Raw genomic sequence first — 17370 nt, 5'->3', positions numbered from 1 at the left:
CTGCCAGAAAAGAAATACACTCTATGCTGAACATAACGGTTGGCTTTAAGGTAAGACTTAACCCATCAACTAAAATGACTGCTGGAAAACATGATCACAGCTCTGATGTAAAATCTAATTTAGAAATAAGTTGTACTTACTTTACATGGTAAAAATAATGTTATTTTTTATGTCTCAAACTTGGAAATGCCATAAGTTGCCATATATATATGTATTTGAAATACTTGTACTGCAGTGAATTTTCAGGAAATTCATTAGATTTTCATAACTTTCCAGATCTTACTCAAAGTAAATTTCCATTTCTGTTCTTTATGCAAAACCATATTTTTTTCAAAACTAATTTGGGACAAAGGACAAGGATACGTTGGGCTCATTAGAATATCTTAATTACATTATTAAAATGATAAACTCAGCATTCTAATGTATGTTGTTTTACTTCTCACCTTAGGTGTCACTTTTAGCTTTTGAAAGTACAACCTGAACTTTTTAGCATTTAGACTGCAGTTGTAATATTATTATATTTTCGGTTGATGCATTAATGCCAAAATAAGTGTCTGATTTTCCATTTGGTAGTTTGTTGAATTTAGGATGAATAATAATTCCACATAAATAAAACTTTTGCGGTTCTATTTTACTTTTAAAAGCATGTTACTTCAATTCATTTCAGATATTTTAAGCAGTAAACAATCAATATTCACTAAGAGAAAAAGTAACCTATTTCAAATAATTGTGCTTTTACTTTGTATGTCAGATTAAAAAAAAATAGAATATCACATAAGATGTAATAAATGTCATTTTTTTGTTAGAGGAATGTATGTCTTTCTTTGTGTGCAGTACTTCCCTCTACGACCAATAACGTGACAGAAAAGCATGACAGCTGCTGTAAAGGTTTTCTTAATATGCTGTTTACTTCGAGGTAAGCTACCTCACATTCAAATTTGTTTTTAATTATTCCGATGTGCACACAGTTAAGCCACATGTAATGTTGGCTTGCAGTTTTCATTTTAGTTTCTGTGGAGAGTCCATGAAATACATTTTCTCTCCAAGTTTGTTTTTATTACTTTGAATACAATTTGTGACACTGATAGTTGTTGGAATGTTTATTTTGTTGCTGCCATGGTTTCACCACAGGTAGTTTGTGCCAGCAGTGGGCAGCCTTCATGCCTCAGACAGTCGAGGGACTGAGTGGATCCTGCGTGGTCATCCCCTGCAGTTTCAGCCTGCCCTCAGAATGGGAACAACACCTGGATGATTCATGTAAAGCCATATGGAAGAGAGGCAGCTGGAGCCGAATGCAGGTGTTTGATTCCAGCCTCACTGGAGAGAGTGTGAACTTAAACATCATGCAGGGAAACTTGACTGGGGTCCTGCGTGATAAAGACTGCACCACCATCTTCCACAACCTGCCATCAAACCATTATGACAACTATTACTTCAGACTTCAGTGTGACAACTTGCTGAAGTTTAATTTCCAAACAAGTGTCCGGATCTCCACTCAAGGTTTCTTACGTCCTGTTACCTTTGAACATGGGACCCATGTCTTTAAGTATCTTTAACTTGCTTATACGTATTCATTTTTGTTTTACTTTTCAGATTCCCTTCCTCAACCTACTGTTACTCCATCCAGGCTGGAGGTAGCAGAAGGGACTCCAGTGACACTGAACTGCTCAGCTGTTGCTCCCTGTCCTATTCTTCTCCCAGTTTTGACATGGACACCCAGTATAGGTGACATAGAGGAGAACATGGAGGCAAAATCCATGACTTCTGTCATGAACTTCAACGCCTCTTACCTTGACAATGGGCACAAGTTCTCGTGCACCATTCTGTACAACCGACAAGCTGGGAACAGCGACCTTATTTATGAAAAAAGTTTGACTCTCCGTGTTCTCTGTGAGTATGTTTCTGGTGTTTCCATGTAATTTACTTATATTGCGTGTCAGGTAACATGTTGTCTATTTTTATATTTGTTAAAAAATAAAGAATCTCTCAGAAGTGACAAAGCTAGCTGCAGGCTGGCAGTGGAAAGCATATCAGCTCCTCTAAAGCTCTACAATTTCATTCTATTACAAAACTCTGAAGTGTACCCCCACTCACAGTAACCACAGTAACCTGGAAAATAGAAATAAAGAAAAATAAACTGCTTCTATTGAATGGCAGCACAACCACCCAGCTGAAACCCTAATTGAAAGTGTAACAGAAAAAATATTTATGATTTAAAAAATATATAATCTAGAAATAAGAAATATCTCTCAGTTAATATCAAATTGCTTTACTTAATGAATTGTTAACCTCTACATTATCGTTCTAAGGGTAATCAATAAGAAGAATTTAGGTTTGAGGGTACACATTTTAGAATCAGGTAATTGTATTTATTACATAATGCAACCATGCATGAATCAACCTTGACAAAGAAGCAACATGATGAGGCAAAAGCTATTTTGGGATGGGCAAAGGCAGAAGAGAAATTTTTTTCTTAATGGAAATGACTGATGAACAGCAAAGGTCTTTGGAGTGACACTAGAGTTGCTTGCTTTCTCCTCTACATGTAGCTTAACCTGTCAATATGGATGCATTGTGTTGCTTGTTTCTGGGTGAACAGCATTTAAGATGGTTGCTACCTCCAACTTGACTGCAAGACTTCTGTAATTGTTACACATTGTTCAATTCAGAAAGTTCCATAATCACAAAAAGCTCAAAAGATACTAGATAAGCCCCCATTTATGTTGCAAACAAGTTTGTGAGCCAAAATATTAAAAGTAAACTGAACACATAGTTTGGAAAAATAAAAGATGATTAAAATGGAATAAAGGGTGATTGGTAAAGTCCAGGGAATGCAACATGCAACCTGCAATGCAAGCTTGAACTTCCTGAAGAGCCCTTGAAGCAAAATAGTGGTGAAACCCCACCAGCCTCACCAGAAAACACATGTTTAGAATAATCATCTTTTGTTTGCTACTTCAAACATGTAAGCAATGGTTCTTGTGCTCCATGTCAATTAAGTAGCAGGTATGGCATTGACGTGTAACTGAGAAAGGCTCCAGCTTTAATCATAGATGACTTTATGGATATAATTCATTTGGCAGACTTACATAAAAGTTGGCTTCATTTTCAGCCTCAGAGGTTTCTACTTTGTTAATATGTCTGAAGAATGTAAAAATAAGCGTGTTTTCCAGGTCAACATAACAGTGTGTTTCTAAACATTCATGGCACTTACTCCTAATGGCCAAAAATCAGTCTTCTCACATTTTCTCTTTCAGATCCTCCAAACAACACATCAGTCAGTTACTCTGGTCCTGTGAAAGAGGACGGCGTAGTGACTTTGACCTGCAACACTAATGCAAATCCAGCTGTGGACAGCTACACCTGGTACAAAGTCAATGACGAACAAGTGGAAGCAGTGGGATCTAAGAGTACGCTATCAACTACAGTCACAGAAGTCGACAGCCAGTTTTTCTGCAAAGTCAGTAATAAATATGGAGGCCAGAACTCCTCCATTGCTGATATAGATGTACAGTGTAAGTCCAAGTGAAATACAAACACAGATAATACGTGGCCCAGAACATGAACTGTACATGGACTTACATTTGTTTGTATCTCCAGTTTCTCCAAAGGAAACAATTGTAATTACTGACCCCGCTGGTCCAGTCTTGGAAGGAAGCTCAGTTTCTCTGCTCTGTAAGAGCCGTTCAAACCCACCAGTGACCAACTATACCTGGTACAGAGACGGTGAAGTAGATCAGGAGACTGGACCGGTCTTGAGTATTGATGGTGTTGACCTCAGCCACAGTGGTGACTATCAGTGTGCAACAAAAAATGGCCTGGGAGAGGAAATGTCCGCAAAGCTTCAGCTGGACGTTCAGTGTAAGTTAACACAGAAAAGACGCTGATTTACACTGACAACAAAAAACAGAGCAGTAAGTTGTGCTGAATATGGCTTTACTGTATATCCAGCTGGGCAAACTCAAACACGATCTGCAGCCAAGAGTCATTCACAGGCTAACAGTAGTGTCTAGACCAGGGACAGTAAAGCATTGTCATCTTGCATGACAGCCTCAAAATCTTCTCTGTGTTAGTGGCCCATCATGATGGATGTCTGCTGTGCTCATGTATGTGCCAGTGTATTAACTGGTGTGTAGATGTTTTGTTTGGTATGCCCTCATTAAAATATCACTTCAGAATACAAAGGTGCCCTAGTTTAATGAAAGGACAACGACAAATTTCATTTTGATTATGGAGGCATTTGCAGTCAACCCATTGCAACTGAGACATTAACTTTGTCACTGGTAGTATGTAATATTATCATGTTTTTCATTCATGTGTTTTATCTATAGTAACATATCACATGATCTTCATCACTACATGGAATTTCCAAGCAGTTATACTTGTTTAATTCCATTTCAATTCAATTCCAGTTCAGTACAGTTCAGTACAGTTCAGTTCAGTTCAGTTCTGTTGTAAGAGACAAAGTCTGACAGTTCAGTGTTTCAGATGCTGAAAGAGATCTACAATATTTAGTTCCATATTAGTTTTTTGTGTCTGCTTTTGTGCTGCCAAAACCCTGTCAGAAATTAACAAAACGCAAACACATTTCTTTCATTTCAAAGGATACCAAAAAAACACTATAATAACTTTTTAAAAAAGTAATTTTATACCAAGTATATGTGATTCACTACATCCAAAAACAATACTCCAATTGAATCTTTTCTTAAGACATTAAATGTTCACTCGCCACAGTCACATTGATTTTTGTATAATTTAAGATATGGACTAATCATGTTTTCCAGTTCCTCCCAAGAACACCTCAGTGTCAGCTGACCCGTCTGGTTCAGTTCTGGATGGCAGCTCTGTAACTCTGACCTGCTCAAGCATCGCCAATCCAGCAGCAGTTAACTTCACCTGGTTTCGAGCCGCTGGAAGAGTCAAAGAGCTGGTCGGCTCTGAGCGAGACTTCACCTTCAATGCAACCAAACTCTCAGAAGATCAATATTACTGTGAAGCTCTGAATGTCAACGGAGCTGAATACTCAGAACCTGCAGTTGTTGATGTCATATGTAAGATTTTATTTTCAGACTTTATTTATTTATTTATGACAGATGTCTCTATTGTAACACTGTGTTACAAAGTACAAATGACCCATGTCGTTCTGTTACTCAGTTCCTCCAGAGATCCTGTCCTCTTCCCGCTGCGTCAAAATTTTATCCCAATTTCGATGTTCATGCAACAGCCAAGGGAATCCGCTTCCTTCACTGGTTTGGGAAGTGGCTGGGGAACATGTCAATCACTCTGCAGATATCCCGATCCGAGAAATAAGTCTGGGAAGTGGGATTATTAGGAGCATCATCACCCTTTATCGCCTGGACGAAGACGTTCCCTCTCTGGTGTGTCTCAGTAGCAACTCACTGGGCTCTGACAGGCTGGCTTTCAATGTGTCCTCCAGTGAAACTCAGCTAGGTAAATGATTCTGCAGGAAGCTGCATTCATGTTTTTGCTTTTCATCGTTAGTCTCTTGACTGAAAATGGTTTGTGGGGACCTTTCAGGCCTACATGCTTTGTCTCTGCTGATCGGCTCTGCAGTAGGAGCGCTTGGGATGTTGGTGATGTGCGTCCCACTGCTGATATTCTTTTGCAGGTGAGGAACACAGAAACACAGCTCAAAAGCCACCCAACTCCACTGCTAGCAAACACACTGGAAATGGTAGAGAAACATTCTGAGGCTGTCATAAGAGGTTTGACTCAAACATCAGCGACCTAGTTAATGTTCTTCACAATGATTTGTATGAGGAAGAAAGTTTATCTGTCTTCTACTTTGATCAAATTTTGGTATGTGTATTATACATGAATTTCTGACATAACAACTAATACAGAATCCTGTCATGATCTGAAATGCGTACATGTGTGGTGTGGAAGCTTAAACGCATCAGCTTACAGTGTAAGGGCAAAAGTGGTTAAAGTATAGGTAGTCAGATATGAGGTTTATCCACTAATTGAGAGGTTTGAATATCAATCGTAGCACCATGCCTGGAAACACAAGTGTAATGTGTGTGTGGATGGATGAATGAGAATACACTGTAAAATTGTTCTGAGGTTTGCTGAAGTAGAAGAGCGAACAGACATCCAGGGTTGTGTCAGATGACTTTGAATTTTGCATAATGTTTTGGTAAAGTTGCATTTTTATATTCAAGACAACTGAATACAGTTGAATTACTTCAGATTCAAACATTTACAGTATTACACCTCATGCCAAAATATTGCCCTCACCCACATTTTTTTCCACCAAACCTTTTTTCTTCTCTAACATTTTAGTAATTTTGTGTGCTCTGCATAAACGTTAATTTAACACAAATGGACTATATTCTGTATGTGAAATGTGTTTTATTTTAATGCTGATGTTTGTTCACCAAAAGTGCAAGAACAAAAAGTTGCCTATTTTCAAAATGTAATAAAGTAAACCATAAACTGTCAGTTAATGCCATATATGTTCAAACGTAATTTGGTTAAATCTGGTTTAGTCATTTCAATCACAAACAGCCCTTTACAACCATGTAGGTAAACAAAACTTTCTGTGTTGATTTTAGGAAAAGAAAAGGGAGCTTTTCATTTGACAAAGACCTGATGGAGACTTCACAATATATAGTCACCAATGAGGTGAGTTTGCATCATTTCGGGTATATCTTGCACTTATGTGGGAAGTCAGTTACAGGTGTAAAAACTGGAAGTTCTTCCAGTCGAGGTTTCAGTGTGTTGTTGTGGTGACCAGGTTGATATAACTGAACCAAGTGAGAGTAATCATCGATGACAAGGACTTACTGGCGCTGTGGTACAGCTGCATATTTTGTCATGTTTGAAAACTGCCTACTTTCATTTTCTGTTAACAAATATAACCGAAGTTGCCCTCTCTTCGGTCTTACTGAAGCACACTACTCCGGTGTCTTTGTAGACCAACTCTACACCCGTAGGTGTGACTTTCGCCAATAAAACCGTTGTGGGAGAGGAAGAAGGAATCAAGGAAGATCATCTCAACTCTGTCAATGTGGAATTTGCTAATCTCCAGGCTAGATCAGAGAGTGAGCTTGGGGAAGGTGGAATCAGAGGACTGGCCTCCAAGACAGCTGGGTATGCTGAGATCCAGCTGCACTGCAGAGAACGTAATGGAGTAGAAACAGAGGGCGAAGAAAAACTTGCAGACACTTATTTGGGACAAGGGAAAGATGCTGATGCTCTTACAGGACAGATCACCGAGAGGTTGATTGCTTAAATGAAGGTAAACACACTGCAGAAATATAGAATTCTGGACTTCTGTCTCACTTCATTGTAGAACTGTCAGCAGCTGGCAGCACAGAGCAGTAAAACATCTTTAAACCTGCAGCTCTTGACTTGTGTTTCAGATACTGTAATCCCTTTTTAATGTCTTTCCTTTAAACTATGTTTGTTTCACTGCTATAAATACTTCCATGTTTGTAATGGTACTGTTTAATTTTTTTATGCCAAGGTTCGTCTAACACTTCTGGCTCTTTATTAACAGCCTTTGTGATGAAATAAATTAGCAAAGTGAAATTTGATAAAAAAACATTTTATTCATAACTTTGTATGTGCTTTTGCTAAAGTTATTCCTGCAGTTAAGTTGGCAAACAAAGGCTAAAGACAAAGTGGTTTATGACATACGTTGTTTCAATGTGCATTCATCAGAAAAAAAGCCTCATCATGTTCATGGCTTAAAAACCTTAACAGCAGCCTAGGCTTGCTTATAAGCTTTTTGTGTGCAGTCTTTACTCTTTGTTAAATTGAGTTAACCATATTGCAGATGTTATTAGTTTACAATGGACCAGTTTCTCCCCTCCAGCTGAGTGTTGTTACTGCACACAAATAAAAGCAGAGATGCATTAAGATTATATTTTACAAGTGGGAAAAAAAAACAATAACAATACAATAAGTGTGTTAATCCATATTTACTATAATAAACATGATAGTTGTTCATTCTCATATTTTAACAAAATAAGGTGGCTGAGAAATCTGAGAAAGATCTGAAGTTAGATTTTGACCTGAGAGTACTGAGTAGCATCCTCAGAGCTGCTGGAGCCGCTGTTAGCTCTCCGGTGTTCAGACTTCGACTTAAAGTTCACCTGAGTATAACTGACCTCCACTTCATCTTCACTGGTGTCTGAGGTTTCACTGGTGTCATAATCATAAGAATTTGGAACTTTTGCTACATGTACATTGATGATATTCTCGTAGTCCGGCACCCTTTCTTGTTCATTCTGGAGGAAAGTAGAGAGAAGTAACATGGTAAAACTCATCACACTGTTGAATTCATGCACAAAAGAATCCATTTACTTTATAACTTAAAGTTGTCATTAATTTTTTTTTCTTGTTACACAAAATAAATTTTGCACCTGCTGAACAAGGTCACAACTGAGTTTGAAGCATGAGAAGCATGTGGTTTTAAGGTTTCTGACCTTTTTACAGGGATTTGGCTTGCACACTTTAGAGTACACAGCATTCTCCTCTGGTTTCCTGGAAAAACACACCATCATAAAATGAGCCATCTACAGTGATAAACCGTTTTCTCCTTTCCTAATAAATGCAAATCAGGAATTCTCACTTCTGCTTATTTTCAAAGTGCAGAGATGCATAGTTGAGAGAATCATTCTCCATGTGTCCAAACTGCTGTCTTGCTGGGTTTTGTGAAGAGGGAGCCTGAACAGATGTAGACGGAAGACGTCAGTGAATGCATAGTAACTGAATCAGTTCATTCATGGTTTAAAATGAAGGCTTTACGTTGACCATTGATTCACTGTTCCACAATGGAAAAGCTAAATAATTACAGCACTGAGAAACATTTATTGAAAGAACAAACATTGAATACACAGTTACAGCACACATAGGGAAAAGCAACAGCTTGATCAGTCAAAGACTCATCCGTTTGTCTATAATGGGGATCTACAATTAAAGTTTTTAGGACACGGTGGCCATATGCAAATAAGTCGCGCTTATAATCTCTGCATGCAATACATTGTGTACTGATCCTGAAGGCCTGAAATATCTTGATTCTGCTATTAGAGTAATTGACTTGTTTTAGAAACGTTTTAGCACTTTTTCTGCTAAAGATAAAAGGAAAATATAATTGGGGATGTAAGGGAGTTTACAATCTTTTGAAAATCATACGAATCACATTTTTCATTTGAGAGACCATCAAAAATAGTATGGAGTAAAATGTCACAGTGATTAATGAAAGTTTTGTCTATCAATCTTATGAATCATTTTTTCATAGTTCAAGAACTGTAATTTAGACATTTGATACTAATTTAATATCTTAGTTTTAGTTTATCAAATTTTATTCTCACAAATGCTTAAAAATGATAATATTCAAGATGGGATTTTGTACACTATGCATTAGCGAAATCTATAAAAAATATTTTAGATGTTTCATATAGTTGAGCAGTGGCTGTTTTTAAAGAAGTTGTTCCATCAGTAAAGTTGGACAAATAAGAATTAGTGACTCTCTCAGAGTTGCAATTCAGTCAATGTGAGTGTGCACGTGTGGCCAGTAAACATACAGTCAGAGAGTTTAAACTACTTTGTTCTTGGAGTTGTCTGTAATCCCTTTTGCAGAGTTAAAATTTAAGTTAAAACTCATTTGGTGTTACAGTTCAAATCAAACTTCAGTGTCAATCTAAAGTGAGCTTATTTCAAAATGAATATTCAAGCCCAAACATTTTTATGTTCACAGCTTTTGCCATTTCACCAACAGCAAGTGACAATAAACCTTCACTGAACTAATCTGCATGAACATATAGAATCTGATCCATAATGTATATCTCAATCATAATACACCAAAAAAGTCACTAATCCTAGACCTAGCCATTTAACTCACAGGTTCACAAGTTTATTTTCCTTCTTGACCACTGTCTTTCTCTAAAAGGATAATTAAAATGATTGTTTGTATTCTTCAACTGCAAAACAATCTTGTTCCTTACACTTTTTCTAACTTCAGATTCCTCAACCAGAAATTTGTTGAGCTGTTTTAGGGAATTTGTATGAACCTGTTTGAAAAAATAATGCCCAGAAGCACCACAGCAGGCTCCTTTGTCTGCTCACTGCAAACATCTTTCACATAAACATGTTTCCATCTCAGTTTTTTGTAATAAATCAGACATTTTCAAGCCCTTGCTGAACACTGAAAATGTTACTAGTGATTGTTGGGAAGCTAGTGATTTTTTTTTAACCTTTTCAGAACCCTTAATAAAACCACAGATAACATTATACAATAGCCTCTATAGAGTATGTGGTTGGTATGACAGCATTGGTCTAATTTTGACAATTCATTTATGTGTTGTGCAGCTTGCTTTGAGTGGCCTGACTAACCTCTTTTCTCTGGGGCAGATTCACAGTGGAGTAAACACTGTTGATGTTGGATGCAGACCTGTGGAACAACAGTAACGATAAAAAGAAAAAAGTGTTCCATGACACTTTTAAATAAATAACTGGGCAGATTCTCATCTTTCTATTCATAAATGGATTCTTTGTCAAAAGAATGAGAGGCAGCATCCAGCTCCCTGTCCAACAGAGTGTTTATTGTCCTGTGTAAGGACAATGTGTGTGTATGCTGTCTTACGTGGCGTCTGGACGAGGCTGGCAATGTTGGGCATTTGGACGGAACGGCTGACCCGGCAAGAGATCATCTCTACTCCTGAAAGGCTCTGCGAAACCAGTCTCATTCATTGTATTCCTCCTACTGGCTCCACTCCTCCAAGTCTGAATTAGTGTACACACACAAACACAAAAAGATTTTTTTTTCTGTAAATTACTTCAAAGCAGACATAGAAATGCTTGCATAAAAAAGCCATCACCAGAAAACCCTGACGGGGCCATGTATTCATGGTCCCTTGTCGAACTGATTTCCTCCACCTCTGTCTGAAAACAAAAAGATAGGATATCAAAATCTAGTGTAAAATGTTTTTTTTTTCATCAAAAGGAGTTCTTACTCATACTTTACCTGTAAAAAATTAAAATTAGAAGTATGAGGATTAAAATGAGGCAAAACAAGAAGAAGTACTTGACTATCTTCATTATACTGCCTGTGGGTAAAAGAGACAAAATCAGAATCAGTATACAGACGATTGTGTTTCTGACATCCGTTTCTCATCTGAATACGTCATGCAGCACACACACAGACTTGTGCCTTTCAAATTTACTCACTATCAAAGAGCTTGATTGGGTCGGACACATTTTGACCCATCTCATTTATTGCAACGCAGTAGTACTGTCCTGGCTGGTGTGAGTACACTGTGAAGTTCTGTTTCTCTGAGACTTTTTTACCCTCTGTTGTGGTCTTCCAGAAATATTTGGCTGGAGGATACGAGTAACTGCTGCAGGTCAGCATCACAGCAGTCCTCCCGTCAGCCTGCTGTTGCTCTTTTCCTTTTATGATAGTTGTGTGTTTTGGAGCGTCTAAGCATGACGGAGAAATAAGGAACACAGAGCAACACATGCATATATAGATTTATATTGAGTTGATAAAAAGAAAACAATCAAATCAAGAAGCCAATATACTTGATATTTTCTCTTATTTATAAAATGTTGATATAAAAGCAGTTTTACATACTACAACAAGTGCATCATTATACTCACACTTGACTTTAATGTCTACTTGTTCTGATACACCAGTTCCAATCTCGTTTTGGGCCATGCAGCTGTACAGTCCGCTGTGATAGGGACTGGCAGATTTTACTGAGTACCTCTTCTGAGTGGATGTCCTAAGTAGTTCTTTGTTACCGTTAGTCATCTTCATCCAGGTGTATGAGCTCACTGTTGGGTAAGCATGGGCACTGCAGTTCAATGAGAAAGAATCATTTTCTTTCACATCACAAACAGAAGGGGCCTCTACTCTGACGTCTTTGGGGGAAACTGGATTTGGAAATAAAAAGACAGAATTTGTTACTTTATATTATCATAAGATGTTATAAGCATCATAAGAAACATAAGTACTCCTCAACTTTTGCTGTATCATTGAACAGGAGTGAAAAATTGTGATTTAGATAAATGAGGCAATGTAACATCAGAACATAGATGCATTACAAGCAGGAATTTAGCAATTTAGGATTTTACGCTGACAAAAACATATTTATGTATGTGTTCCAAGAGTCACACCTGAGCTTTAAGAATACAGTACAGTACTTAAAACGCTGTAGTAACAAAGTCATCAGTCAATTTCTGCTTCAAAGTTCAAAGAATTTCACATTTAATTTCATTTCACTCATTTTCATTTCACATGAAATGAAAAGATTTACTTGTGAAATCAAGTTTTCTTTTCTCAGCAAAGTTAAATGAAAACTTGGAATGAAAAATTTTGGTTGGTTTTGCTAACAAGTGTTTGGTTTGTCTCTGGTGTGTGGGTGCGTAGAGAAACCTGCAGCTTATTTAAAAAGAAATTGCTTATTAAACAAATGAATTCTTGTTCTCACAGGACTCTACATGGATGGTAAATTAATTGTGCTGTTTTTGGCCCTAAAGGTCACACTGAGATTACAAGAACACTTAAATGAAAAGTTAAACAAGGTAAATAAACACGTAATGGAAAGTTTTAGTTTTGTTGAAAACTTATTGCCAAAAAAACATGGACCACTGACTTACTCACATTCAACCACCAATTTCCTCTCTTCGCTTTGCACACTTCCTTCACTGTTATTAGCGATGCAGCTATAAGAATCTGCGTGGGCTGAAGTTGCATTAAAGGAGAGGCTGAAAATATTATTGTCGTTAGAAGGCAAACTCCATTCTGGAGGACAACAATTTGATGTTTGTCTTTTCAGTGTAAAAGCTGATGTTGGGAAGCTATCAGCAGTACAAGTGATTGTGATGAATTGGCCCTCTCTGACCTTTGGATCCATCGACAGCCTGATATTGGTGGGAGGAACTGTGGAGAGAAAGTGATGAACTTTCAGGAGGATTCATTCATTTTCTAGATTAGTTCAGTTTGTTTCGAGTCATTTTGTTATATCAAACTTTAGGAAACCAAGTATCATCTCCAAAGTTTACTAATTCACATTTACATCTTTAACCTGTGTAGAAGCTAATGTATAAAATATTCTGTGTCCATGAGATCTAGTGCTCTAGTATTTGCCATAAAATAGCTTGTTTTTTATACAGTTGTTAATGTATAGATGAGTCAAGTGAGTTACATGTACAACATATTGGTTCCAAACATTTAGAGCTGTTTGCATGTGAATTTGACAACCAGTGATTCCAGTTTTCCAGCCTCCTCTAACTCTCTGCCATAATGAGAAAAATCATTACCTTCAGCCTTGAATAAAAACACAAAAAAGACTTGTAGCAGTTACTTACACAGAACTTTTATGCACTCTGGCACACTTATATTCCCTGAGCCAACACTGTTAGTTGCGTTGCATATGTAACAGGCTTCATCTTCTCTTTGAACTTGCTCCAAATATAGACCATTTTGCGCTCTTTGTATGGGTGTCCAGTGCGAGGGTTCAGACTGTTTGACGCGGTACCAAGAAAACAATGACGCAGCAGGATGTGCTTTAGTTTCACAGGTAAATCTAAGGTAGCTGCCAACTTTCACTTGGTTATTATGACCATCAATGACGATTGTGCTTCTTGGCCTGTCTGGAAACACAAATGATTTTCAGTTGGTTTAGCTCTCTTTGTATAGTACAGTATCAGTTCTGATTTCTTCTTTTTTTTCTATGATAATCACTGACTTCTGCAACACAAGAAGGCGTGAAACTTACAATGAACCATTAGATTATAAGGTTTTGAGTCTCCAGAACCCACAGAGTTTATGGCTTTGCATGTGTAGACACCACTGTCCTCTGGTGTGATACTGATGAAATCATACTTCGGTGTTTTACTTAAATGTCGTCCATTTTTTTGCCAAGCAAAGCTTGACTCTTGTGGTTTGCTTCTCTTCACTTTACATGCAAGAGAAATGCTGTCTCCTTCTTCAATAATTGGATGTCCTTCTTTATACGGCTTCTGTGTTACCTGTACATCAACTTCAGGTTTATCTGCAGCAAAAAGATATTCTTTATGGTGATTTTTAAAACATTGCACAGAGAGAACAGCTCTGACCAATTGAATATGAAATAAAAGGGTACAACATTCTCATTCAAATAGCCTACTTAACTTTTTTTAACAAATACAGCCGCAGTGGTTTAACAGCAACAACGTATGTGGTTCCATGGTAAGACAAAATGAGGTGATATCTTGGTAGATATAACAGCAGTGATTTCTTACATGATTTAGGTGAAAAAGGAAGTACTCACATAACACACTAACTTCTACCGTTTTAGATTTTTGAATCCCGTATTCATTCTCAGCTTGACAGTAGTATGATCCACTGTCTCTATCCTTAATTGGTATGATTTTCCACTCAGCTCCTGTGTAAGCTTTCTCTTCTCGGTCTGTTTTGAACCAGCTAAAAGTAACATTGGGTTTCCCTTTGGCAGAGCAAGTGAGGCTCAGAGATTCTCCCTCCTCCACAGTTGAAGAGCTCATCTTTGCCAGAACGTCTTTAGGAGCATCTGTGTAAAAAAATAAAAACAAAATAAAAAACCTGCGTAAGTGAAGAAGAATTGTTCACACAAATTAAACATGCAAAACAGAGCCTGGAGTTATTTTTATTCTATGCAAAGAAGCACTAAATATCTCTAAACTCAATAAGCAGATATTCTATTTCATGTGTGAGTTTTGTGCAGATAAACAATCTGCGTGTGTGACAAACATTCCATCATTAAGCATGGAACCCTCCCCACTAATTCTGATTTTAAATGCATTGTGCTGATTTATATCATGTTCATATCATAGTACTTATTTATATACTGCAGCACTTGATAGTTTAGAAAACATAATTGATGTTAGTTTATAAGAAGGCTACTCTTCACAGATTTTGTCATTCAGTTTTCATTTCTGTGTTGAAATACATAATTAAGACACAATGAAATCATTCATTAAAATTTGGTGGAATTTTGACCCCTGAATTAAATTTGGATCAAAGACCGTTCATATCAGTGGATATCATCAACAGCAGACATGACGTATAACAAATTAATTGACTTACATTTTACCGTTAAGCTGATATTCCGGATCAAATATGTATCTGTGTTATCTGGCATTTGGCATGAAAACACAGCACCATCATCCTTCCAGCTGGCCATAAAGGTATACGTGAAGTTTTTAGATGTCTCCATTGTGCTGACTGTATGACTCTGAGGGACACAAGCAGACCAAGGGAGCTGTGTAGAGGACAGTTGCCCCAAAATGCTGATATTTGGGCATGAAGGACATGAATTTAACGTGGAGCACGTGAGCGTCACCAAATCATTCTCCATCACTGCTCGTGGGCTGTTAAAAGTGATTAGACATGGATTTTCTGAAAATGTTAAGAGAAACAAAATGATCAAAAAAGTATTAGTGAATATGATATGAAGTGTACAGTCTAAAGGTTTGTTATTTAATATATGAATTGATCATTTTATATCTGACTGCAGAGTTTTGGCAGAACTGTGCTGGGGTCGTTATTGACTTTGTCTGAAAATATTTTCTGAGATCCTAAAATCTTTTAACTTGGGTAAGAATTTGAACCACTTAGTGATGGAAAATCTGTTAACCCGTGAGATGGATTTTATTTTTTTTGATTTGCTATTGTATGTGCATATTGTAACCACAGCATCAATATCAGATCTGTTTACACAGCACCTCATCTTTTAGTGTGTAACTACCCTTTCCTTTCTGTATTTTCAGAACAATTTTTTTGTTTTCTGATCTTTGTACTCACCCTTAATTGTTAGGTTTGCTGCAGGATTTGTCACCCATGTGTAAGCATTAGATGTTCCTTCAAATCTGAATGAATAGTTTCCACTGTCACTTTTATTCAGGTCACAGATCAAAATACCGCACGGTATCTTTGATTGGAATGAAGCACGATTTCCATTTGTGAGTGAAGAATCAAAACGGTGCGCTCTGTTTTTATAGAGAGGACTGACAGGTCGTTCTGACTCATTTGTGCTGTCAATGATAGTGGCAACAAATCGTTTCTCCTCAGTCCAGTTTGCATCCTTCATCCAAAACGAGAATCCTTCAGCAGGTGTACGAGTACCTACTGACTGTTTACATTTGATTTCTACACAGGACCCTTCCATGGCTGTCAGTGCCTTTTCCTCCAAAACGAAGGGGTTGCTCAAGTCACAAGAATAATCTGTAGGGGTGAGTAATTAAGTGGAAAAGTCAAATAATAAACTTTTATATCATTGTAGAACAAAGAAATACCTACATTTTATTAGGGTCAGAAATATCAACCGGCAGACTGTGTGTCTCCTCATTTTCATGCAGGTATAAAGCCTATTTGTCAAGTGGCTTTCAGTTCAAATCTGCTCCTCGTAGGATTTTTCTTCTTCCTCTTTGTTGTTTTTTTTCTAACATTTATTAGAGCGGCCTGCTTTTTCTTCCTCGTTTTAAGACGGTTGTGACAGGGTTGTGAATATTCTGAAGCCCTGTAAACAAAAGCAAAAGACATTTTATTTTCATCATTTCAACAACCAGCCCTCCTCTGTGTTCAGTCCGTGTAATTATTACGTGTTGATGCAGCAGAGTGCATAACAAAAAAAGTGCTATTTAAATTGGTGACAATTCAGGTTCAATTTCTTTTACAATTTAATACCAGTACAATTTAATACTATATGCACTTAGAATGCCGTGTAGAACAGTGACTATATTTCACACCGTGGACTGTGTAATGGTAAAGTTGAAAAGAGACATTGCACAAGCATTAAATTCAGTAACTCTGAAAGGCTCCTATGTGATATACAATGTATATATCTTAAAATTACTACCAATATTTTGTGGTAATAGGATGATTTATTGCAAATAATAACTTAATCCAAATCACAAATAATTTCAAACATTTACAATTCCACCAAAATAATTTTTCAGAAACCAAAACTCAACGTGTAATATATACATTGTAGCCCTGTGATACTCAAGATGTACATGTACAGGCAGAGGTAACATTTTCAGTTACATAAGGCAATCAAATTCAAATCTATTTTAGACAAAAAAAGATGTCTCTTCTTAAAAAAGCCTTTTCTTACCTCAGAGGACCCACTTAGAGCACTATGTACAGAAAACTCTCTTCTATAAGCTAAAAAAAAAATATAGGAAGTTTGCATAGATGACTCTTAAAGAATTTGCATGCGCCCAGAGAACACTGATCTTTTATAGTTGCAGGTTTTTTTCTTTCAGCTTGCCTGCTGCAGTGTGTATATAGCTGAACTTCCTCTCACTTCCTCTATTTGATGCTTTGTTGATAGTCAACGCTTTTGATCAGAGTATGGGGCGAGACCATTTATAAAG

At 37.2% G+C, this 17370-nt stretch overlaps 2 protein-coding genes across 2 annotated transcripts; one reads left to right on the top strand and one right to left on the bottom strand.

Moving 5' to 3' along the window:
- Positions 1-836: 836 nt before the first annotated feature.
- Positions 837-7360, top strand: LOC140316099 (myelin-associated glycoprotein-like). Its single transcript, XM_072393799.1, has 10 exons — positions 837-916; positions 1132-1500; positions 1594-1890; positions 3258-3515; positions 3601-3861; positions 4785-5051; positions 5155-5451; positions 5539-5629; positions 6576-6645; positions 6938-7360. Exons 1-10 carry the CDS (start codon positions 871-873, stop codon positions 7253-7255), a joined length of 2274 nt encoding a protein of 757 aa, XP_072249900.1. The 5' UTR covers positions 837-870; the 3' UTR covers positions 7256-7360.
- Positions 7361-7561: 201 nt separating this feature from the next.
- Positions 7562-17199, bottom strand: LOC140316090 (B-cell receptor CD22). The gene is made up of 17 exons (XM_072393784.1): positions 17109-17199; positions 16292-16511; positions 15797-16216; positions 15080-15391; positions 14286-14543; positions 13752-14027; positions 13342-13626; positions 12635-12913; positions 11629-11904; positions 11197-11448; positions 10994-11075; positions 10848-10911; positions 10613-10752; positions 10363-10420; positions 8600-8694; positions 8454-8511; positions 7562-8255 (listed from the first exon to the last, which is right to left on the bottom strand). Exons 2-17 carry the CDS (start codon positions 16344-16346, stop codon positions 8028-8030), a joined length of 3138 nt encoding a protein of 1045 aa, XP_072249885.1. The 5' UTR covers positions 16347-16511; positions 17109-17199; the 3' UTR covers positions 7562-8027.
- Positions 17200-17370: the final 171 nt, after the last annotated feature.

The sequence above is a fragment of the Leuresthes tenuis genome, unplaced genomic scaffold (assembly GCF_036924035.1).
Source record: "Leuresthes tenuis unplaced genomic scaffold, fLeuTen1.0.hap1 SCAF_10, whole genome shotgun sequence".
Classification (NCBI taxonomy): domain Eukaryota; kingdom Metazoa; phylum Chordata; class Actinopteri; order Atheriniformes; family Atherinopsidae; genus Leuresthes; species Leuresthes tenuis.
This window is presented reverse-complemented; position numbering and strand designations above follow the sequence as displayed.